The sequence below is a fragment of the Cetorhinus maximus genome, chromosome 15 (assembly GCF_964194155.1).
Source record: "Cetorhinus maximus chromosome 15, sCetMax3.hap1.1, whole genome shotgun sequence".
Lineage (NCBI taxonomy): Eukaryota > Metazoa > Chordata > Chondrichthyes > Lamniformes > Cetorhinidae > Cetorhinus > Cetorhinus maximus.
The window spans coordinates 59,425,950-59,451,173 of record NC_135893.1 but is presented as its reverse complement, the minus strand read 5'-3'; the positions used below and the strand labels follow the sequence as shown (position 1 = coordinate 59,451,173).

Here is a 25,224-nt window from a genome sequence, read left to right as displayed (position 1 = left end):
GCAGCTCACCAATCTTATTTACTACACTCCGTGTGTTCACAGGTGTCTTGTGGCGGAGTGGTAGTGGCCGTATCTTTGAGCCAGAAGCTCCAGTTTCGAAACCCATTCCTGGACTTGATGGCCACGGAAGGTGCATTCATAATGTGGCCAAACAGATTGATTATCGACCTGAAAATCTTTCCAATATGCCTATAGCAGCCGGTAAGAGTGGGAGAGTCTCCTGGTCAGCCAGAGCCTGCAGAAGGCACTACAGTACCTTGCCAAGCATAACCATGGACCATCACATGGATGTCCACCGTTGTCATGCCCTGTTAGGACCTGGTATCTGAGGAGAGTGTGTTCACATACACTGAAAACCTACTATTGAATTCCCTCTGAATGTGACCCCACGTAATAGCTTACTATTTCTTACTCTAGCACTATTCGTCTCTCCCAATTCTTTGTGCACCTTGTTTACCCTCTCCAACGTTCCCTCCCAGTTCCCATCCCCCTGTAAAGTTAGTTTAAACCTTCCCCAATAGCACTAGCAAACCAGCCCCCAAGGACAATGGCCCCAGCTCTGTTCAAATGCAGCATGTACTGGTCCTACCTCCCCAAGAACCTGTCTAATGTCCCAGTAATATAAAGCCCTTCCTCCAGCACCATCTCACCAGTCAACTCATTCATCTATTCTATCCTCCTATTTCTATACTCACTAGCACATAGCACCAGGAGTAATCCTGAGATTACTACCTCCTGCATGCTAGTTTCTTTCTTGACTCCCTAAATTCTGCCTGTGGGGCCTTATCCCTTTTCTACCTATAGCATTAATGTTAATGGTATATTACTTATTTTATCAAGGTTAAGGATACACAGGTGAAGGGCATTGTTTAAGTACTGAAAGCACATACAAACAAAGACTGCCCATCTGTAACTGGTGGGCCCCTTTGGGGATGGAGTGTTTCATTGGTCCTTAAAATGACATTTTAATTTAATTTGGTAATGTTCCTTTGAATTTTTTTCTTTAGTTACAGTACCCCTTAGGGGCTATCACTTTAATTTATCTGGTTAATTTGACCATTAGTTTAGTGTTGCTCAAAAGAGTATAAACACAGACTGCCCTTCCATGACCAGTGAGCACCACGAGGGCTGCAGAGCTTCCTCATCCCAGAAAATTACATTTTGATTTAGCTGGATAAGTTTCCTTTCATTTCATTTTCATTAGTTACAGTGCTCCTTTGGGGCCATCAATTGGATTAATTAGTTTAATTGGCTTTTTTGTAAAATTGGTTATTTGGTTAATTTGTCAAACCCATACTGAAAAGAGTATTAACAGAGACAGCTGGGACATGGGTATTAGTAGGTAGGAGGCAGATATTTGTAATGTTACATTCTATAAATAAGCCTATTATCAAGGAAAAGAATTGTCATCTAGTTTCATATATGACCACCTGGGGTTTGGGATCAAATTAACATGGTACCAGAGGATGGTTGCCTAATAGGGAAGATTAGAAACTAAGATTTTTTTTTCAGTCAGAAGATTATATTCTGAATTACTTCTGGGAAGAATGGCTGAAATCAAGTGTAATTTGTTAGGGTATGATTTCCCACTGATGTTCTCTGAATCTGAAGCTTATGGCCAGTGGAAAAATGAAATGGATATGTGGACACGGGTTATGTCCTTACCCAAGAATAAACAAGGTAAGGCTGTGGCACTGTTGCTTCCGAATAATAGTAAGATCAGAAGCAAAGTATTTTGTGAGCTAGAGGCCCTTACGTTGGATACTGAAGAAGGTTTTAAGCTTCTATTAAGTTTTATGAATAAAATTTACAAGAAAGATGATTTATTAGATGCCTGCAAGGCATGGTCAGATTTGGATTGATTTTGAAAAATGAACGGTCATTCCATAGAGGAATATATCACGAACTTGAAAAGACTGTGTAAAAGATTTCAGAACTTCCATTTGGAAATTCCTTGTTCAGTGCTCGCATTCAAATTATTGGATTTTGCCAAGGTGTTGCAAAAAGAGACATTTTTTCAAATCAAATGCCTGATGCTTTTTTAAAAATTCTGGGAAAGCAGTCATTTCCAGCAGCCTTGATGGCACAAATAGGTTATTTTGTGGTGTCACAGAGGATGGAGGACTCAATAATCGTGGCCTTTCGAGATTCTTCAGATATGGAGTGCAGGCGACAGGACAGCAGAGGAATTATAGAAAAAGGAATGAGGATGAAGGCATTTTGGCAGATGACAGGATTGGAATAGTAATAATAGATGAATAAACCCAAGGTGTTTCAGGCGTGACTCAAAATATCATTGTGATTAAATTGCCCAAAGTGGAACAGCAGGGTTTTCAAAGCAATGTATGACACAGTAGATGATGATATTGATCAGCCTGAAGGAATTGTACTGGTCAGAAGAAGCTTCAATCTAGTAATGAGTGTATGAGTCGCAGATTCATTTAATTGCAGTGTGGTTGCATCTTGACAGTTATGTAGAACGGATTGGTTAAAATGTTATTTAGGTTCACTCAGTAGTAAGGATTGAAGTAAGGTCAGGGGATAATAAGGTTCTATTGGTTTCAAGTTCAGGGATGACAACACATGAGGTCGCTGAAAAGAGTGGTGATTCCATGCAAAATAGATAGAGTAAGCCATTTTATTATTGTAGATGTAGTATGTGATGAGATACCCTTGCTGCTGCTATTGGGGAGGTGATGGCATAGTGGTATTGTCGCTGGATTAATCCAGAGACCCAGGGTAATGCTCTGGGGACCTGGGTTTGAATCCCGTCATGGCAGATGGTGGAATTTGAATTCAGTTTAAAAAACCTGGATGATGAAAAATAATGATAACCATAAAAACCATTGCCAATTGTCATAAGAACCCATCTAGTGTCCTTACCTGGTCTGGCCTACACGTGACTCCAGACCCAATGCAGTGGTTGACTCTTAGCTTCCCTCTGAACAAGGGCAATTAGGGATGGGCAATAAATGTTGGCCTAGCCAGTGACACCCGCATCCCATGAATGAATAAAAAAAAAGGCAAGCCTTCCATGAAAAAGACACAAATGAAACTAGGCATGGAACATGATATAGCAATTGTCTTTGGAAAGTCAGTAGGTGCAATTTACCCAAATTATTATTTCATCCCTTTAACAAAACCTGGCATTTCTAATCAGAATGTTAAATAGCATCAGGTGATCGGAGTTTGAGAGCAAAAAAAGCAAAGGGTCAAAAAGAGTGGCAAGGTCCAGTCCAGGTCAGTTGGTAAAGTGTGATGAGAAGACTGTGGTTTTCCAACATGGTAGTCAAACTACTAAGGTCCCATTCATCTCAGTTAATTGGGATTGATTATAAACTTTTAAAATCTGAGCAATTAATAGAAAGTGATGAGATACCCCTTACTTCACATGTTTGACAGTTGTGAGGAACAGAATAAATTGATAAGGGGCTGGATGATGATAGACAAAGTGATACCGACACAAAGAACACGGCTAACGTATCCAAAGGTCAACTGCCTAGAGTGGGTACTAGGGTAACCTGCATACCAGAAGGATCCATTGAATGCAGATATGTGACCATTGCAGGGAGAGCAGGGAAAGTCACCGGCAAATTCAAACATTGGCTAAATGCCCAGGATGATGGACAAGCGATAAGATCCATGGACTGGCAAAATGAGGTGAAACATTGGAAGGCAATAAAACGCAGTGCAAATCCCCTTAGTGCAGGCTTGTCCAACCTTTCCGGTGGTGGGGTGTGGGGCCGCATTTCAATATTTTTCTTACTCAAGGGGTCGATGAGCAAGTTTTGGAAAGATAAGGTTTGGCACAACATTAAATATGAAGTTCATTAAAAAAAAACCCGACATATGAAAAGAAACACCTTGCTGAGCAAAAAAGAACAATGTCAAAGCAATAAATTGATAAATAAAAAAAATGAGTAATAAATAAATATAACGATTAGAGTGTGAGAGGGTGAGTGTGTCTGCCTCACTCCCAGTCTCAGGATGCTCACTCACTCACCCACTGTGAGCGTGGATGAGAGTTCATGTTGGTGCATGGGGGTGAGGGTGAATGAAAATCCTGAGACCGGGAGTGAGCCAGACACACACACACTCACTCTCTCTCCCCTCTCACACACAAACACTCACTCTTTACTCTCACGCACAGTCTCCTCCTCACACACACACACACACACACACAAACACACACACTCTCTTTTCTCACACACACACTCTTCCTTCACTCTCTCACACACCTATGTGCCCCGTTCTCACTCTGGGGCCCACTGTCCCCCTCCCTGTCACTCCAGGGCCTGCTCTCCCCCTCCTCCCTCTGGAGCCCACTCTCCTCCTCCCCCTCGCCCCGCTCTCCTCCTCGCCCTAAGGCCCGCTCTCCCCCTCACCCCGAGGCCCACTCTCCCCCATGCTCTGGCTCTGAGTCTGTTCTCCCCCTAGCTCTGGCTCCAGGGCCCGCTCTCCCCCATCATTCGATCTCCAGGACCAGCTCTTCCCCTCGCTCCAAGGCCCGTTCTCCCCCTTGCTCCAGGGCCCACTCTCCCTCTCACTCTGAGGCTCATTGTCTCTCTCCCTCTGCCCCGGGGGCCCACTGTCCCTCTGGCTCCCAGGCCCTCTCTCCCCCCCCGGTCTGGCTGCAGGGTCCGTTCTCCCTCTCGATCTGGCTCCAGGGCCAGTTCTCCCCTCTCGCCCTGGTCTGGAGCCCACTTTCCCGCTTTCTCTCACTCTGGCTCCAAAGCCTGCTCTCCCCCGCTGCTCTTGTCTCAGGCCCTGGAACCTTCATGAAAACTTAGCTTCCCACTGATTTCTGCTCGTTCAATCACAGGCTGCTGCAGCCAATGCAGGAGGAAACCAGCCTGTGACTGGACAAGCAGCTTTACAGCATTTTTTCAAATGTAAGTCAGTTGAATGTCCAACAAGTTTGGCAGGCCAAATCCAGAGGACTCAAGGGCAGCAATGCGGCCTGAAGATCATGAGTTGGACAAGCCTGCCTTAGTGGATCTAGGAGTGACTCTGGCTCTAGGAAACGATCATGTACTGGCGACGGAATCACAGAATCATTACAGTGCAGAAGGAAACAATTCGGCCCACCGTTTCAGCACTGGTTCTCCAAATGAGTATTATGACTCAGTGCCATTCTCCTGCCTTTTCCCTGTAACCCTGCATATTGTTTCTATTTAAATAATCATCTAATGCCCTCTTGAATGCCTCGATTGAACCAGTCTCCGCCACACCTGCAGGCAGTGCATTCCAGACCTGAACTACTTGCTGTGTAAACATTTTTTTCTCACATTGCATTTGCTTCTTTTGCAAATCACTTTAAATCTGTGCGCTCTTGTTCTCGATTCTTTTACGAGTGGGAACAGTTTCTCCCTATCTCCTCTGTCCAGCCTCCTCATGATTTTGAACACCTCTATCAAATCTCCTCTTAGCCTTCCACTCTCCAAGGAGAACAGTCCCAACTTCTCCAATCTATCTCCATAACTGAAGTTTCTTATCTCTGGAACCATTTTTGTAAACTTCTTCTGCATTCTCTCCAATGCATTCACATCCTTCCTAAAGTGCGGCACCCAGAACTGTACAATTCAGTACAGTACTCCAGCTGAGGTCTAACTAGTGTCCTTTACAAGTTCAGTATAACCTGCTTGCTCTTGTACCCTATGCCCTATTAATAAAGCCTAGGATACTGTATGCTTTATTAACTGCTCTCTCCACCTGTCCTTCTGCCTTTAATAATTTATGCACATATACACCTAGGTCCTTCTGCTCCTGGACACCCTTTAGAGTTGTACTCCTTATTTTATATTGTCTCTCCATGTCCTTCCTACCAAAATGAATCACCTCACACTTCTTTGCATTGAACTTCATCTGCCACCTATATGCCCACTCCCTCAATTTGTCTATGTTCTTTTGACGTTCTTCACTGTCCTCCCCACAGTTTACAACGCTTCCAAGTTTAGTATCATCCGCAAACTTTGAAGTTTCAATGAGATCACTGTATATTCTTCTAAACTCCAGAGAATTCAGAGTACGACAACCCTCTCATCCCAGGAACCAATCTGGTGAATGTTCGCTGTACTGCCTCTAAAGCAAGTATATCCTCACTTAAATATGGAGACCAAAGTTGCACACAGTATTCCAGATGTAGTCTCACCAAATCCCTGTACAATTGTAAGACTGTATTCCTGTACTCAAATCCCCTTGTAGTAAAGGCCAACGTGCCATTTGCCTTCCCAATTGCTTACTGTACCTGCATGCTAACCTACTGTCTTCTTTGTATGAATACATCCAAATGTCTCTGAACATGAACATCAACATTTACATGTACCACACCATTTGAAAAAAATCTGCTTTTCCATTCTCACAACCAAAGTGAATAACCTCACACTTAAAATTATACAACATCTGCCACCTTGTTGCCCACTCACTTAACCCTTCTGTGTCCTCCCTCACAGCTAACTGGTCTCACTATAGAATTCCCTATCATTATTGCTTAAGGAAGGAAGGATCTCAAACTGAGACAAAGGAGAGATTACAAACGAAGAGGCTTGGTCAAAGTAATGGATTTGAAGGAAGGTCTTAAAGGGGGAAAGAAGGGGAGGTGAGGCTGAATTTTCCAGAGCATGAGGCCTAGAAAGCCAAATGCTGAGGTGGGAATGTACAGGAGGCCAGAAGATCGCAGAATTATGGGGAAAATTATGTTGGAGAAGGTTACAGAGATAGAATAAAAGATACTTGTGTAGCACCTTTCAAGACTTTAGGACGTCCTACTTTTGAGTTGTACTCTCTGTTATGGGAGGAAAGGTCATGGAGTTTACATTTATCCCATGGGCGAAATTATGCACCCAAGTGTAATGCAGAAAGCTGCAAAGTCACGTATAAATCCGAAATTCCTAATGACATTATTAACTCGGGACAAGCTAGTACAAATTACTGCTTCGACTGCGTGTTGCCTAAATTAACCCCGGGGACGTGTCTCAAGTTTCCTACTCCGAATGGCACTTGCATTTCCTGCCTCCTTGGTCGGCAACCAATCAGTGCGGCCCGGGTCGGCCAATGAGCTGGTCCTATCATTTCGCAGCTAGCGCCAATCGGGAGACGTATTGCTGCATTGTCAGAGGTAACAGCGTTACGTAGCAGGAACTGGAGGTGCAGTTTTCTAATGTTACTACCACCAAAAGTCTAAGGAAAGGAATGTAGGTGTTCGTGAAGTGTATCAACATTCGGGGATCGCCAGTGCTGCACCGATATTGTACACCCTTCATTGCCCATTATTGAGGATCTTTGGGCAGCTTCAGACACATAATTGTAATTGAGTTTTAAGCTCCTCACATAATACTGTCTAACCTCAATAATTTGCGTTATTGTAACAGTGCAAAATCATTAACCTAATCTAGAATATTTTGTCATCTCAATTTAACAACAGAAAGCTAAACTTTAGTATAACTAATTTCTCAATGTAGCATCCTTTGTATGTATATATAAATTATTTTTGTGACAAAGCAATCTTTTTTTAAAAAATTCTTAAACTACAGGAGTGATTTGAGAGAGCAGGTGATTGATAATTGTAGGAAATGCACCCTTTATATTTTTAAAATCAAGGAAAACAGCAAAAATTACAAACGTATTTTAAATGATGTCATTTAGAAGATACTCTACTGTTTTTGGTTTGGGGGAAGTTGAGGATGAGTTTGTACAAGGTAGGCACAATTTTCTCAAAACTAATAATATTTTCTACCCCCCGCAGTGTGAGAATCTAATGGCTACCAACCATTCTTTCACTGGCTCCGATGACACAGCAGATGAAGCAGTCCGCTCCACATGTGATGATGCAACAGTTTGTAAAAGGTAAGATTGCAGAGCTACTGGAGCATTAGGATAGGTTGTATCTGAAAATTGACAAGAGTGTTATAGTGTATGGTATTGTGTGTGATGCATGATGCAGGAAGTGGTTCATATCCTGTCTATAGTGGGCATTTTTTATTCATTAATGTGTTTTGGCATCACAGGCAAGGTCAGCATTTATTATGTCTCCCTAATTGCCCTTGCAAAGGTGTTGGTGAGCAGCCTTCTTGAACTGCTGTAGTCCTTGTGGTGTGGGTACGTCTATAGTGCTGTTAGGAAGGGTGTTTCAGGATTTTGACTAAGCAACAGTGAAGGAAAAGCGATTTATAATTCCAAGATGATGTGCGATTTTGAGGGGAAATTGCAGTTGATGGTGTTCCCATGTGCATGCTGCCCTTGTTCTTCTAGGTGGTAGAGGTCAAGTGTTTGGAAATTGCTGTCGAAGAGGTTTGGCAAGTTGCTGCAGTGCATCGTGTAGATGATATTTACTAATGCCAATGTGTGCTGGTGATGGAGAGAGTGAATGTGTAAAAAGATGGATTGAGTGCCAATCAAGCAGGCTGCTTTGCTCTGCATGGTGTTCAGCTTGAATGTTGTTGGAGCTGCACTCATCCAGGCAAGTGGGGAGTATTCCATCACACGTTTGACTTGTGCCTTGGAGATGGCCGTCAGGTTTTGGGGATTCAGGAGATGAGTTACTTGCCACAGAATCCCAGCCTCTGCCCTATTCTTGCAGCCACAGCATTTATATGGCTGGCCCGATTCAGTTTCTAGTCAAGGATGACTAGAATGTTGATGTAGATATTGATAGTGGCCGATTCAGCAATAGTAATGCTGTTGAATGTCAAAAGGAGATGGTTAGACTGCTTCTTGTCAGAGATGGTTATTGCCTGGTTCTTATGTGGTGCAAATGTTACTTGCCATTTATCTGCCTGAATGTTGTCCAGATCATTCTGCATGCAGGCAGGGACTACTTCATTATCCAAGGAGTTACAAATGGTACTGAACACTCTGCAATCATCAACAAACATTCCCCACATGTGACCTTAAGTTGGAGGAAAAGCCATTGATGAAGCAGCTGAAGATGTTTGGGCCTAGGACAGTGACCTGAGAAACTCTTACAGTGATGACCTGGGGTGGCGTTGATTGCCTCCAACAACTAACCATGATCTTCCTTGGCGCTCCGTATGAATCCAGCCATTGGAGAATCTTTCCCCTGATCCCCGTTGACTTCAATTTTACCAAGATTCTCTGGTGCCGCACTTGGCCATATACTGCCTTGGTATCAAGGGCCCTCACTCTCTCCTCACCTCTGGAATTCATCTCTTTGATTCATATTTGGGCCAAGGCTGTAGTGAGGTCAGCGGCTGAGTGATCCTGATGGCACTCAAACTGACCATCGGTAAGCAGCTTATTGTTAAGTAAGTGCTGTTTGACAGCACTATTTATGACATCTTCCATCACTCTGTTGATGATTGAAAGTAGACTGATGGGAAGTAATTGACCAGATTGGATTTGTCCTGCTTTTTGTGGACAGGACAGACCTGGACAATTTTCCACATTGTCAGATAGATGCCAGCTTTGTAGCTCTACTGGAACAACTTGACTAGGCTAGTTCTGAGGCACAAGTACTATAGCCAGATGTTGTTAGGGCCCATAGCTTTTGTTGTGTCTAGTGTGCTCAGCCGCTTTTTGATGTCCCATGGAGTGAATCAAATTGGCTGGAGTCTGGCATCTGGGAACCTCAGGAGGAGGCAAGATGGATCATCCATGTGGTGCTTCTGACTGAAGAAGATGGTTACAAGCATTTCAGACTTGCTTTTTGCACCAACATACTTGGCTACACCATCATTGAAGGCTGGGCATTTCACAACACAAGGATCTGCAAATATATATCTGGGCTGTTATAAACTCTCTAGCATAGCAATCCCTGATCGTCAGGTGATATAGTAGTCAGCCTGGCTGTTTGAGAATTTCTATCCAGAACATAATACTTTTTAATACCCAGGATCTCCGTTACATTGAACACACTTTGGAGGTGGCCTGTTTTTAATTTAAAGACAAGAGATTTTGCAAGAAGCGCAATCTTTTTGATTGTCTTAGAACCTAAATAAGCAATTTACTTAATTGCTCTGTTAATACTGCAGTAGCAGAAACAACAAAACAAGCCAAATTAATGTCAGTTTAACTCTCAATTTCTCATTGATAATTATCTCTTCTGTTTTGCAGGTTTGCGGTGAGCATGAACTACTGGAAGGACCCATACATACAGTATTTTATAAAACAGCCAAATGAAAGGAAAGCTCCTGAAATCAACAGAGGTAATTCCCTGCATATTTGCGGAAGTTTGCTTTCTCCTTCCTTTCTACATTTCTTCTCTCCTTACCTTTTTCTAATATTTTCCCCATTTCTTCTTGCTGAGGTCCATTTCCATAGGAGTGTCTTTCAATATCATAAAAGGCTCTTTTTATGTGTGAGCCCAGACAATAAATGTCTGTCTATTCAGCTGTGAACAGCATCACAGCCTATTCTGTCCTCATCGATATGCACACTTTTTTATCAGTGGTGGCTGGTCAGGAGTGGAAAAACCTGGTTGATTTATTTTTCTTTCTTACCCAGGGATGTTGAGGCCAAATATAGGGCCACAAAATCTGTGGAGTGGCAATCGCAGTCAGATTGCCACTCCGTTCCTATTTACTTATGTTGAAATGCAGCCACACCTTTCCTGTCCAACTTTCCAACTCAGGCCAGGTGAAAGAGGTGCAGTGCAGCAGGTTGCCGAGACCTTGTGTCAAGGGCAGCTGAGTCGAAGGTAAGGAAGACCCGCCCCCTTTTTTATGGCACTAGCTGACATAAAGCAGGTAAGATTAAAGGTCCAGCCACTTTGAGAAGCCAGGAGGAAGGTGTGTAAGTTAAGTGGGGAAGATTGGGGCTGGTCAGCAGGTTGGGGGGATCGGGGGGGGTGTGGGGAGGGTAGTCTGGGTGTGGGGGTGGGGTGGGGGGGATTAGAGAGGTAGGGAGACCTGTTGGGGGCGAGTGGTGGGGGGAATCCCGTGGGCAGTCGGGGTGGGGTGAGGTGAGGTGGTTGGGGATGGTCATCAGGGTGGGGGGGGTGGTGTTGGGGAATGCCATCGGAGTCCGGGGAGGGGGGGGTTGGAAAGGGCATTCAGGAAGTGGGGGAAGGTAGTCTGGGGGTCCCGTGGGTGGGATCACAGGGTAGACGGAAGTTGTGGGGGAAGGGTGGTCAGTACTATAGTTACCCAGGAGTTAGAAGTGGTTTTAATTCTTCTAACCTTTTTTCTGGGTAACTATTGCTGTAAAACAGTCGGAACCATCCAATGTTTGCATTTAAATTTGTTTTGGATGGTTCCCATTGTAGGGCAATTGTCCAACGGAAGTTTGAACTTCCCAGGCATGGGAACTTCTGGGAGTGGGGGACGAATCCCCAGCGCATATTTGGGGTAACCCCCAGGTACAACACCCTGGAGCTTGGAGGTTGTGGGCCATATTGTCTGTACCAACACTCAACTAAAACAAGCTAATCTAGGCCTAACCAAACACAAAACTAGGCTATTTGTGGACTAGCAGCTCAGGGCTCACTGCATTAAGGCACTGAACCACCAGGGGAAGGAGTGAGACGGTGAAGATGAGATACATGTAGGGAGAGTACTCTGAGCAGCTATTTAATAAAGTGAAAGGACCTAGGTGTGATGCTGCCATTCATGTGGTGGTCAAATTTGTACATTTCTTCAATCAACAATAGCTAAGCACGCTTTTTTCTAACCAGTTTTTCAGAGCAATACTTTATATCTATTAAGAGTCAGACTGAAAACTTGCATAACTACATCACAAAATGGCACAAAAATAGATGTCTCATGCATGTATCACAAACACAGAACCTTGTTGCTTTTACCACAGATCGATGATTTTGGCTAAATCCTTTTGTACAGTGCTATTGTGCCTTGAGTTATGTATTTCCAATTGTCTCTGCTCATTTCCGAAGATGTTGACTCCTTGTGTGGATACAGTTCCATGGGTGTTGGCAGCACCCATGTGGCCATTATTCATTCATCATCCTGGACAGCGAGTGTCGGAAGACTGAGGTATCATAAGGCAGCCCTCATCTTGCCCTCACAAAAAAAACTTTCCAGCAGGTTGCTGTATAGTGATCAAAAATAGAAATTCTGTCTCATTTTCTCCTGCCTAAATTCGATGCAGTGGGCCAATTTGTCCGTATGAGTGATATCAGCTAATTTAGCACAGACAGACTGAACTTCAGATTGTAGCTCAGCTACAGACTGAATAAACTTGCTGAGCCATTGGAGGAGCCCCTATTAGAGCTTTTAATTAAGCCTTTTTTAAAAAAAAAAATGCTCCTCTCTAAAAATATTTCTGCTGAATATAGGCATGCCTGTTTAATTTGGGGGATGGGATTATCTTGATATCTATGTGGCTAGCTCAGTGCTTCTCATTTTTACATTTGCTTCCTAAGGAATAGTGCCTGGCTTCAATGTTGAATCTCTTCTTGAGGGCACTTGAGGTTAAGAACTCAACATGTGAGGAATCCTTGTGCAATCCAGCGTGCTACATTTTTTATTTATTATATACTAAAAATGAATATATTTTAATTGTATGGAAAATAAAAAAGGGCTTCATGCATCGTGGAAGAGTTATCTTGAATTTACTTTTTGTGCTTAGTTTCCTTCAATTTCCACTCTTTTGCCTGCCCCCACTTCCGGGCACCCAAGCTCTTGGGGACACTCCTTCTGTACTGTAAGCATTCTGTGGTTGTATGGTAGATCTCTGATATCTCACCCAGTAGCCTTCATGTGTTCACTAAATAGTTAGTGTCACCAACTATTTGACCACGTAATGTTGCTCACTTTTCACCTATGTCAACTCATGCACTTTCTCAGACCTGAGCTAATTTTCCCTTTCTGTAGCCTATGGGCACATAGGCCACTTAAAGCACTAGAATTACCTGAGATCAGCTAAACCAGAACAGATTGTGACTCATATGAAACTTTTCTGGCCTGCACTGAGGAAGTGTATTTATCTACTAAGTCATGAGGTAAGCTTTGAGTCATCATTAATAATGCTGTTTTGCTTATAGGTTATTATGCCCGTGTCAAGGCAGTGAATATATTGATGGATGCTTTTATAAAGAAAACTAGCTGTAATTGTCAGGTTATAAACCTCGGTGCTGGCCTGGACACAACTTTCTGGAGACTCAAGGTAATATTGACCAATAACACTGTACAATAGTATAGCATCATAAAACAGTCACTTTTATACTTTGGGCAAAAATATGTCAGCCCTGCTCACTTTAATTACTGGCTTTAGCTTCCAGAGATTAAGTTTTAGACCAGCTATTCCTAGCAGAATCTGTTAAATTATTATTCAGGCCACATGCCTAATTTAAGTAGATTATTACTAGATACATAGATTTTATATAGGTACTGTACCAGATATAAATTGATATTTGCTGTGAAGGAGTTGAATTTTCTGTTCTAAAAAAATAACCTCATAGTGATAGCTCCTTGCTTGCATGAACCTGCTTCTTATGCTAGAAATTTGACAGAGTCCTACTGAAAATGTTACCATGTCTTTGAATCTTTCTAAAATTGTTTTGTCATTTAGAGAATGTTGGGATATGTTGGACATTAGGTGCTTAAGCTTATACTAATATTCTGGTTTTGCACCAGATAGCTTGTTTATGATTTATAGCCCTGGCAAACAGTCTATCTTTTACTTTGAAAGCTAAAATGAAATTTATTGCAGTAGTTGGGGATAGCGTACCTGTAATGCTGGAAATACTTAGCAGGTCTAGCATTATCTGGACAGAGAAATAAAGGTCACAGATCTGAAATGTTAACTCTGCACAGATGCTGTCAGAGCTGCTAAGTTTTTTCAGCATCTTATGTTTTTATTTGAGATCTTCAGCGACCACAGGACTTGGCTTCTGCAGAATTTCAATGCTCTTGGTTTATATCTGGGCTTTCTAATCCCAAACTAACTCATTGTTGGTTCAAACCTCTCACCAATAAGCAGAGTAAAATTTTAAACACTTAATAGGTGTCCTTCAAGTAAAACTCATTTGATAATGAGTCATGAAAATATATTTTTTTTAAATACATTTTTGCTGTGACTTACTGTAAATTCTGACAAATTAAAAATACATGTTAATTGTATGTCACAGCAAGGCAACAACACCAATGATTACTGTACAGTTCAGCATTCCACATGTGTGAACTTTTCTTTCTGAACCTGGAGACAGTGGGGATTGTACTTTTATTGAGACGGATTGAAAACTTTATTTTTTAACTTGCAATGAGCTTTGAGTCATTGAGATGCATGGGCTAGGAGGGATTATTGAACTGTTTGTTTGTTGAAGTTTAAACATAGACTCTTCACAATGAATTGTCGCTGCTCATATGACTGTCCTCATAGAAATTACGAAGAAGGTTCTTCACAATTCCCCTATTAATAGCCCAATGATGTCATCAGTACTCAATGTAAAAATTACTGGATTGGATATAAAAAGGAAGGAGAATCTCAATCAGAATTCTTTGATTTTTATAAAGGGCTACAATGGGGAATGTCATGTATTTCAGAGTGAGCATATAATTGGCAAATGAATTTCAACATGGATAAATGTGATAAGAAAAATGAGATCACATATTCAATAGAAAATAATCTAAATGGGGTCGAAAAGCAAAGGAATCTGAGTGTTCAAATACACAAATTAGTAATCACCTGAGGCCATGATAAAAGAAAATCAAGCACTAGGGTTTATTTCTAGTAGGATAGAAAGTCACTAAGATATGCTCAATGTACATAAAAAACTTATAAGGATCATACCAGCACCGTGGGGTTATACCTATTGGGAAATGATGAACAGACTGGGCCTCTTTTCTCGTGAAAAGAGAACACTTTGAGGTGACCTAACTGAGGTCTTTAAAATTATGAAGGTTTTGATAGAGTAGACTTAGAGGGTGGAATTTTTGGTCCCACCAGCAGCGGGCATCGTGGCAGATCACACAGGAAAATTTGGAATATGGCCAAAAGTCAATTGCTCACCAGCATAAAAATAGTTTTAAATTTTCCACTCCCTACTTCACGGCAGGTCGGATAGCCTGCTTCTCCATGTCAGGAAACACATTTACGTGCATTTGAATACACGAACAAGGAGCAGGAGTAGGCCATGCGGCCCCTCAAGCTTGCTCCACCATTTAATAAGATCATGGCTGATCTGATAGTAACCTCAAATCTGCATCTCGCCTACCCCCAATAATCTATCATCCTCTTGCTTACCAAGAATCTATCCACCTCAGCCTTAAAAATATTCAAAGTCCCTGCTGCCACCGCCTTTTCAGGAAGAGATTTCATGACCCTAAGAGAGAAAAAATTTAGCCTGATCTCCGTTTTAAATGGGCGACCCCTTATTTTTTAAAGTGACCCCTAGTTCTAGATTCTCCCACAAGAGGTAACATCCCCCATCATATCCATCCTGTCAAGACTCTCAGGGTCTCATATATTTCAAACAAGTCACCTCTTGTTCTTCTAAACTCCAGCAGACACAAGCCTCGCCTGTCCAACCTTTCCTCATAAGACAACCCGCCCATTCCAGGTATTAGTCTGGTAAACCTTCTCTGAACTACTTCCAACGCATTTACATCCTTCCTTAAGGTGACCAATATGTACACAGTACTTCAGATGTGGTCTCACTAGTGCTCAGTATAACTGAAAACTTCCCCAATTTTTTATTAAATTCCCCTCGTAAGAAATGATAACATTCTATTAGCTTTCCTAATTACTTGCTGTACCTCCATACTAGCTTTTTGCAATTCATACATTAAGATACCCAGATCCTCTGCATCTCAGAGCTCTGCAACCTGTCACCATTTAGATAATATGCTTCTCTTTCATTCTTCCCGCCAAAATGGACAATTTCACATTTTGACACATTATACTCCATTTGCCAGATCTTTGCCCACTCACTTAACCTATCTATATCTTTTTGTAGCTTCTTATGTCCTCTTCACAAATTATTTCCTACCTATCTTTGAGTCATCAGCAAATTTGGCAACCACACCACTCATCCCTTCATCCAAGTCATTCATGCAAATGGTAAACAGTTGAGATCCCAGCACTGATCCCTGTGGCACACCACTCATTACATCTTGCCAACCTGAAAAGGACTCATTTATGCCTACTCTTGCATCCTGTTAGCCAGGCAATCTTCTATCCATGCCAATACGTTACCCCTTATATCATGAGCTTTTATTTTACGCAGCGACCTTTGGTGTGGCACTTTATCAAATGCCTTCTGGAAATCTAAATACAATACATCCACGGGGGACACGACTTGGGAAGAGTGAAGAGAGACGCTTGAATGGGTCGGCGGGTGGGGCAAGTTAGTCGGGGCCAGAAAGCATAGACTGTCCTGGGCAATTGCGCACCAATTTAGAGGGCTTTGCTTGGCAAGCCTGTCCTGGACCCAGTACTGGAAGGGGAAGGGCCTGTCCATCCTGTATCAGCCATGCCCGGCATGGTGTTCCAGGCATGGTCAGTCCCTCACACGCATTGGTCCTGGCAGTTGGTGGATTGGTAGTGTGCTGCAGATAGCACAGTCATTCAGGGGTGGCATCTGCAGCCTTCAGATGCACAGCAGGTAATAATAGTGGAGGGCACTCGATGGTCTCATGGTGGGGGGGTCTCAGTACGTCAATCTGCATAGGGGAGAGGTCAGGTCGACATGGAGCATCAGGACATCAGCATCAAATAGCTCAGTAGGGAGGACAGGGATATCAACAACAGTCATGATGGAATTCAGGATTAGAGGTGAAGGAAGGAGAGTGATCAAAGGGAGGGAAACCTGCACATTATGCTCTTCTAGCATGATGGGAAGAACTTCAACAGTGACAGGGAGGGGTTGGAAGCTAGCCTTGTGGTAGAAGCTGAACACCACAATAATGCAAGCCAATCCAAAGACGTAGTACAGAAAAAAGCTATGGAAAAAATCACCAGGGGAGGGGTCTAAGAACTTATGGGAGGAGTCGAACACTTCTGGGCCAAGTGAAGGGGCATCCTGCTAATTTTTTAATACATTCATTCGTGGGATGTGGGCTTTGCTGACTGGGCCAGCATTTATTGCCCATCCACAGTTGCCCTTGAGAAGGTGGTGGTGAGCCGCCTTCTTGAATCGCTGCAGTCCATGTGGTGCAGGTACACCCACAGTGCCGTTAGGAAGGGAGTTCCAGGATTTTGAACCAGCGACAGTGAAGGAATGGTGATATATTTCCAAGTCAGGATGGTGAATGACTTGGAGGGGAACCTCCAGGTGGTGGCATTCCCATCTGTCTGCTGCCCTTGTGCTTCTAGAGAGTAGTAGTCGTGAGTTTGAAAGGTGCTTCTAAGGAGCCTTGGTGAATCCCTGCAGTGCGTCTTGTAAATGGTACACACTGCTGCTACTGTGTGTCAGTGGTGGAGGGAGTGAATGTTTGTGGATGTGGTGTCAAGCTCCCTGAGTGTTGTGGGAGCTGCACTCATCCAGGCAAGTTGAGAGTATCCCATCACACTCCTGATTTGTGCCTTGTAAATGGTGGACAGGCTTTGGGGAGTCAGGAGGTGAGTTACTCATCGCAGGATTCCTAGCCTCTGACCTGCTCTTGTAGCCACAGTATTTATATGGCTAGTCCAGTTCAGTTTCTGGTCAATGGTAACCCCCCAGGATGTTGATAGTCGGGAATTCGGTGATGGTGATGCCATTGAATGTCATGGGGCGATGGTTAGATTCTCTCTTGTTGGAGATGGTCATTGCCTGGCAGCTGTATGGCTTGAACGTTACTTGCCACTTGTCAGCCCAAGCCTAGATATTGTCCAGGTCTTGCTGCATTTGGACAAGGACTCCTTCAGTATCTGAGGAGTCGCGAATGGTGCTGAACATTATGCAATCATCGGCGAGCTCCCCATTTTTGACCTTATGATGGAAGGAAGGTCATTGATGAAGCAGCTTAAGATGGTTGGGCCGAAAACACTACCCTGAGGAACTCCTGCAGTGATGCCCTGATTGACCTCCAACAACCACAGCCATCTTCCTTTGTGCTAGGTACGACTCCAACCAATGGAAAGTTTTCCCCTGATTCCCATTGACGCCAGTTTTGCTAGGACTCCTTGATGCCACACTCTGTCAAATGCAGTCTTGATGTCAAAGGCAGTCACTCTCCCCTCACCTCGGGAGTTTAGATCTTTTGTCCATGTTTAAACCAAGGCTGTAATGAGGCCAGGAGCAGAGTGGCCCTGGCGGGACCCAAACTGCACGTCAGTGAGCAGGTTATTGCTAAGCTGGTTATTGCTAAGCTGGTGCCACTTGATAGTACTGTTGATGACCCCTTCCATTACTTTACTTATGATCGAGTGCAGACTGATGGATCAGTAATTGGCTGGGTTTGATTTGTCCTGCTTTTTGTGTACAGGACATACCTGGGCAATTTTCCACATAGGTAGATGCCAGCGTTGTAACTTTACTGGAATAGCTTGGTTAAGGGCGCGACAAGTTCTGGTGCACAAGTCTTCAGTACTATTGCTGGAATATTGTCAGGGCCCATAGCCTTTGCACGATCCAGTGCCTTCATCCGTTTCTTGATATCACGCGGAGTGAATTTAATTGGCTGAAGACTGGCATCTGTGATTCTGGGGACCTCCGGAGGAAGTCCTTGCGCTTTACCAAATGCAGATCACTGCACAGCTGAGACATGTTAGGAACACTCAAATGTCAATTGAAAGAGTTGGGACTTTAACTCATGGTGCACATTCTTGTGAGACTCCACTCTGTTAAGCACAATAAGAGGTTGTGGTGGAAGAATTAATCCAGGCTGGTCTTTTGTTTCAAGCTGGTTTATTTTCAAGACAACTCCTCAGTGCTACTGACTTCCACGTAGCTTCCACAGTGTTCCAGCTTTATCTTTGTATTCTATTTGGATGGGATAATCAGTGCCCATCACCTGTTTAACTAGCAACTGTCTTTAACAAGGTGATTGCCATGCAGTGTGATTATTTACACATTGACACACTGTACTCTGGGGCCAGATTTTGATTGTGTTCCAATGACCATTTGTCCCCCTCATAGGAAAACGCAACACTCAGAAGGATCCAGCTGTAAGGGGAGAACCGCCAATCTGTATATGCCTAATGTTCCAAAGACCCCACACACAGCAGACGAGTCTAGTCTTGGCACGCCTCCCTGATTGCAGTCATTACATTAGTGCAAGGTTGGCCTCCAGTCTAATCCAAAGGAGTCTTATCTGTCAGAGCCCTGACTGACACCACTATTGCCTGGCTGCACTCATCCAGATCCAAACCTATTTCTGAAAGCCCTGTCATACTAGGGGTCTTTGGGGGGAGGTCCGGGGGTGGGCTCTTCCATTGGTGCTCAAGGCTGTGCTACAGCTACAAGGAAATAGCATGCCTGGAATGAGGGCTATCCAAGGGCTTCACAGTGACTTGCTTGTGACCGGAAGGTGATCATTGCAGGTTTATGCACAATCATTTATCTGTTCAATGTTTCCGCAGAGAGGAGCAGGAGTGGAGAATAAATGCAGCAGGCAATGTTGCCTTTTTCCTGGCACTCAGGCAACTGAGGAGGAGAAGAAGGGCCCGTCGTGGGCAGGTAGGGAAGTGCCTCACACTGAGGAATATGGGCCAGCGGGGCCCCATGCAGACCCAGACACTGAGCTGACAGACCCATTCCGCAGAGGCAAGGGTATACCGAAGACTCCTCTTGTACCTACAGATGAGCGGGAGACAGTGCTGTAGGTACGCCTTTGCTTGTCAAGGCATGTGGTGAATCGCACCTGTAACATTCTTCTGGAGGATCTGACTCTGCTGGGACTGGGAGGCCATCCATTGCCAGTGGCTCTAAAGGTGATTGCTGCACTGAACATTTTTGCAACTGGCTCGTTCCAGGGCTTCACTGGGTACCTCTGCAGCATCTCCCAAGCATCTGCTCATAAATGCAACTCAGAGGTAACCAATGCCCTATCAAGCAAGGCACACAATTACATCCAGTTCACCCTGGATGAAGCCAACCAGCCTGCCAGAGCACTGGGGTTTGCAACAATCGCCGGCTTCCCATAGGTACAGGGTGCCATCGACTGCACAAATGTGGCTTTAAGAGCTCCCTGGCAGCAGCCACTACGATTCAACAACAGAAAAGGCTTCCACTCTCTCAACATGCAGCTGATCTGAAACCACCAGAAGCAGATTATGCAGGTCTATGCAAGATACTCTGGGAGCTCCCATGACTCTTACATCTTGAGTCACTCACAGGTGCCACAGATCTTCGAGGCTCCTCGGCACATTCAGGGCTGGCTCCCGGAGGACAAAGGCTACCTGCAAAAGATGCAGCTAATGAAACCTGCTAGACAGAGTGCTTCAGAGGAGAGGTACAGTGCAGCTCATTCTACGACCAGCTCCTTGATTGAGCAGAACATTAGCATGTTAAAGATGCATTTCAGATGTCTGGACCAATTAGGCTGCGCTCTCCAGTACTCTTCCCAGAGGGTCTCCTGCATCACGATGATTTGCTGCACGCTACACAACCTGGTGCTACAAAGGGGGATGACTTGCCAGATGGAGCAGCTGCATATCTCCTCCAATGAGGAGGATGTCAAGAGGGCTGAGCTCGTTGAAGGCAAGGAAGCTGGGTCTCCAGAGGAGGAGGCCATATCACGGGTCAGATGCAGCAGGCGTGCCGGGGGGGTGATTATAGCCACAAGATTCCAGGACGATGATGACAGCTTGCTCAGATAAGCCTCGTTCACCTGTGCCCTTAATGCTGCCTTGACATTTACACCTCCTTTGTTACCCTCAGCATATCAATGAAGGACATCAATCTCAGAATGAGTAGTTACAATCTTGTGTGACGATGGCCTTGTCCTTGGAAAACTAGGCAGCCTCTGGGGCATGTGGCTGCTCTGTGATGCGATCATAACTCCAACACTGAACAGAGCAGACATAGTGCAACCTCTTCAAGTATTGTGCCAACATGCTGCCAATGGCAGCCTTCAAGAGGCAGGAGCAGCACTGCCAAACTGAGTGCACTCGTGGCAACATGTCTGGAGTGTGGCTCGGCGCCTCAAGCAGGACAGTCAACACTCACTGCTTTGATGTCTGAATCCGGACTGCGGGATCTTTCCATAGGCAATCCCTCATGCAAGATTAGTGCTCAGGCCTCGTCATCATACTGAGTCCACAGCATGAGATCATTCATTTGGAACCAGTGATCTGTCACGTTCAGTGATGGATGTGAGCCTGCGAGTCAGTTCACCTTTGTGTGCACTGAGAGAGCTTCCGCAGCAGCATCACCTGATGACTGACAATCACTCGAGACTGTGCCTTCGTCTGAAGTATCCCAACTTCCCTAGCAGTCCAGCCTTTGCATTTGGGCCTGAGAATGCAGACACTGCATTTTGGTATTAATTAGTTAATTCTTTGATAAACAAACAACACGCATCAGATGTAGTGGAGCTTAGGTCTGACCCCATTTGACACCTCCACATTTTCATTCCAGAAGTTTCAGATATCCACACAGAAACCAGGCACACTGGCATTCTCACGATCAGACAACTATGCTGATTGCCCATCAGAAAGCTGCCTCGGATTTGGGCAAGCCATGCTCGCCACACCTTCAGGTCCAGAGCAGCATCCTCCCATGTCATAGTCCGTCGTCAGTGGCCTTGAAACATACCTGTTCTTGCATTGCCATTGCCCTCTAGCAGGCATTTCAGGAGTCAGAGTGTTAGCTAGGTCCATAGCTCTGTATTATACAGGTGGACAAGTGGGGACTGCTATCGGGCTGATGTCTAGCTGTAAACATGGACACGACATAATGTGCAGGCCGCCAGGAGTGCATAAGATCCCTAAATATTGGTAGTTATGTAACCCACACTCAAACCCAACAGACATTGCATGGAGGCCATTGAAAGATGTACCGACTGAGATTGACTCCAATGTGGCTCAACATTAAGTCCTATATGGGCGACATGGACCGTTCCTTGATGCAGTAGCACTGTGAATAAACCAGACTGCAACATCTATACTCGTGACCACACGATATGATCTTCTGATGCAAGTCTCAGATATGTATTTCCCACCCACTATTTTGCTAGAGACAGAGGCCTTGCTCATGTTCCTGATGTGCACAGAAAGGCGATGCATTGTAATGAGGTGGTGCGAGACACCATAGACCTGAAGCACACAATGGGAGGTATGTCAGGAGGGGCAGCCTCTGCTACACTTAGTGACCTAGGAACGGGTAGAAGAATTCATTAGACCAGAAGTTCACAGAAACAAAATATATTTACATATGTGCACAGTACATACAAATTGTGAACACCTGTGCCATCTTTGTGATCTCAAAAAATCTTAATGTTTCTTACCCAGCTGCTACGTCTTGGTGCATCCTCGACGTCCGCAGCAGAGGTGGAGGCTGCCTGCTGTCTGTGATGACCTTGGCAGGCGTCCTACGGAGGGACTGGCCTACTTTGGGCCTTCTGCTGTGGGGCAGGTGCACTCTCCTCGAACTGAAGAGCTGGAGTTGAAGGGGCCACTGGCAAAGGGGACTTGGAGCAGCTGGACAGCCCAGGAGAGTCCTGGGTGGTTGGCCCTGGCATGTCCATCTGACACTTCCCCTCCCTATGGGTGCCCGAGGGACCCCTCCCTCAGTCCTTGAGGCGAAGGGGCTCCTGGAGGGAGATAGAGGGGCCCCACCCACTCTCCCCCTAGCCACTGCTGAAACGTTCTCATGGCTGAAGCGATGGTGTGCTGGTTCTTGCGCATGTCTGGCAGAAACTGCTGGACCAAGGTCTCCGTGGCGGTTGCCACCCTTCCAATGGTGACTTCAATGCACTGGCATATTGGGGCCAAGACATTAACTGAACATAGACAGACTCCTCTGTTCTCCGTTCTAATCTGGTGACGGCCTCTGACAACCCTGCCTGATGTGTCCCTGTCTGTCTTTGGAGCTCCAACATCACTCCAAGGGCCGAGTCCAGTGGATCATCATTAGACTCAGACTCAGCAGAAGTCTCGCCTCCAGCAGTCCTATGAGTCTTGGTGACCTTGGCTGTCACTGCCTCCGCCTGCTGTGGAACAGAATCTGAGCTGTGCTCACCAGATGGTTATCCCAAGCCTGTTCTAAAACTAGGTCTCACCGAGGTGTGTGTCTCTGTGCTAGTGGAGGCCACGGGTAAACGCTGTGGAGGCTCTACATGTATTGGGTCCTCGGAATCTTCATCTGAGATGGGGTGGCTAGTGGTGTCCCTCCTCCTTTACTTGCTAGTGCCTGTAATAGAGAGAGAAGATAAAATTAGTGATTGTCTGGGTAGTCACCTACATTAAAGAGTACTCACAGTTTCAGTGGATGGGCAAAGACCAGTGGATGGGGCCTCGCAGGTTTGCTAGGAGGCACTTAGCTCACTTTCAGTGCAGACACTGCCCTGGCCCTCGTCGGCCAGCTCTGCCGCCTGCTCTTCAAAGAGGGTGAGTGGCCTGAGCTCCGGCATCTCCCCTCTAGTCTGGGAACTCTCCCTGTTGTTGTGGGTGATCTTTTCCTGCATAAAGACAGGTGGACTGACAGCAGGACTGATGCCGAAGCAGATGATAAGCTTGCCTGACTTCTGTGTGTGTTGAGTGGACCTATGTAAGGGCTGAAGACGTGACTTGTGCAGGATGTGACAAGAGATGAAGGTGTAAAAGTGTGTGTGAAAGAATCAGTGGTGACATTCCTTGTGCTGGTATTGTGTGAGATCCCTGTGGACTGCAATGCTGCCAATGCCTGCTGGCCTCATGAAAGTTGAGACTGAGGAGAAGTTTGACTTACCCTGATGGAGTGGATCAGATCATTCATCCTCTTCCTGCACTGGACAGCAGTCATCTTATGCAGAGCACTGGCACTGACCACACTGGGTGACCTCTTCCCAAGCTTTGGTAGTGAGGTTGGTGGACCTTCAGCTCCTATCACTGGGGTAAAGGATCTCTTGCAGGTCCTCAGTTGCCTGGAGCAGTGCCATCAGTGCCTTGTCGCTGAACTTGGATGCACAGCATTTGTCTCTTCCAAGGGCCATCACTCACCATGACCATGTCCAGGACTGCAGGGAATGAATGTGTGCATGGGTGCCATTTAAACATGGTGCCCGGAAATATGAACTGATGAGATAACATCGAGGCGGACGAATCCCAACCCCGCCCTGCCATGAGCTACAGCATGCTGCACATTTATGCATACATAATGAGCTAAAAAGCAGACAGTACGGCGCAACAACACGCCAGCTGGCGGCAGCCAAGCCACCTTTTCTGCCCGCCACCACACACAATCATTGGAGCTGAAAAATCTACCCAGTGTTTCTACTTTTGGGGAAGATCAATATAAGATGGTTACCAAGAAATAAAATCACAATTCCAAAAAAGCTTCTTTACCCAGACAGTGATGCGAACATAAGGAATAGGAGCAGGAGGAGACAATCTGACCTCTTGAGCTTGCTCTGCCATTCAATACACTTATGACTGATCATCTACTTCATCTCCACTTTCTTGCCCATTCCCTATATCCTTTGATTTTCTGAGAGACCTAAAGTCTATCCATCTGCCTTGATCTCAAAAACGGGGCCTCCACAACCCTCTGGGGTAAATATTCACAACCCTCCGAGTGAAGAAATTTGTCCTCATCTCGGTCCTAAATGATCAATTCCTTATCCTGAGTCTGTGCCCCATTTTCTAGATCCCCCGGCCAGGGAAACAACTGCTCAGTGTCTACTCTATAAAGGCCCCTCAGACTCTTGTATTTTTCAATGAAATCATATCTCATTCTTCTAAACTCTAGAAAGTATGGACCCAATTTACAACCCTCTCTTCCCAGAAACCAATTTAGTGATCCTTGACTGTACTGTCTCCAAGGCAAGTATATCCTCCATTAGATATAGTGACCAAAACTGTGCACAGCACTCCAAGTGTGGTCTCACCAAAGCCCATAAAACTGTTGTAAGATGTCCTTATACTTCAATCCCCTTGCAGTAAAGGTCAACATGCCATTTGCTAATTGCTTGCTATACCTGCATGATGACTGTGTTCCTTGAATACACCCAAGTCTCTCTCAACATCAACATTTAAAATAAAATCAGATATTGCTGGAAATACTCAGGTCTGGCAGCATCTGTGGAAAGAGAAATACGGTTAACATTTTCGATCATGATCTTTCATCACAACTGATGCTGCCAGACCTGCCTGAGTATTTCTAGCATTTTCTGATTTAATTTCAGATTTTCAGCACCCACAGTATTTGGCTTTTGGGTCAACAATTAAAAGTTTCATGTCTTTTCAAAA

General features: G+C 44.8%; 1 protein-coding gene across 2 annotated transcripts in view; it reads left to right on the top strand.

Annotated features, from left to right (window-relative positions):
• The window catches only part of lcmt1 (leucine carboxyl methyltransferase 1), a 70,434-nt gene that overhangs the window by 8,054 nt on the left and 37,156 nt on the right, over positions 1 to 25,224 (top strand). The window contains exons 1-4 of one of the 2 annotated variants that reach the window (XM_078558490.1): positions 7,097 to 7,305; positions 7,745 to 7,845; positions 10,072 to 10,163; positions 12,956 to 13,077. In XM_078558490.1, the coding sequence (XP_078414616.1) occupies positions 7,757 to 7,845; positions 10,072 to 10,163; positions 12,956 to 13,077 (303 nt within the window). In that variant the 5' untranslated portion in view covers positions 7,097 to 7,305; positions 7,745 to 7,756. Of the gene's footprint in view, positions 1 to 7,096; positions 7,306 to 7,744; positions 7,846 to 10,071; positions 10,164 to 12,955; positions 13,078 to 25,224 lie in introns of those variants that run through there. The other variant, XM_078558491.1, reaches the window with a different exon arrangement.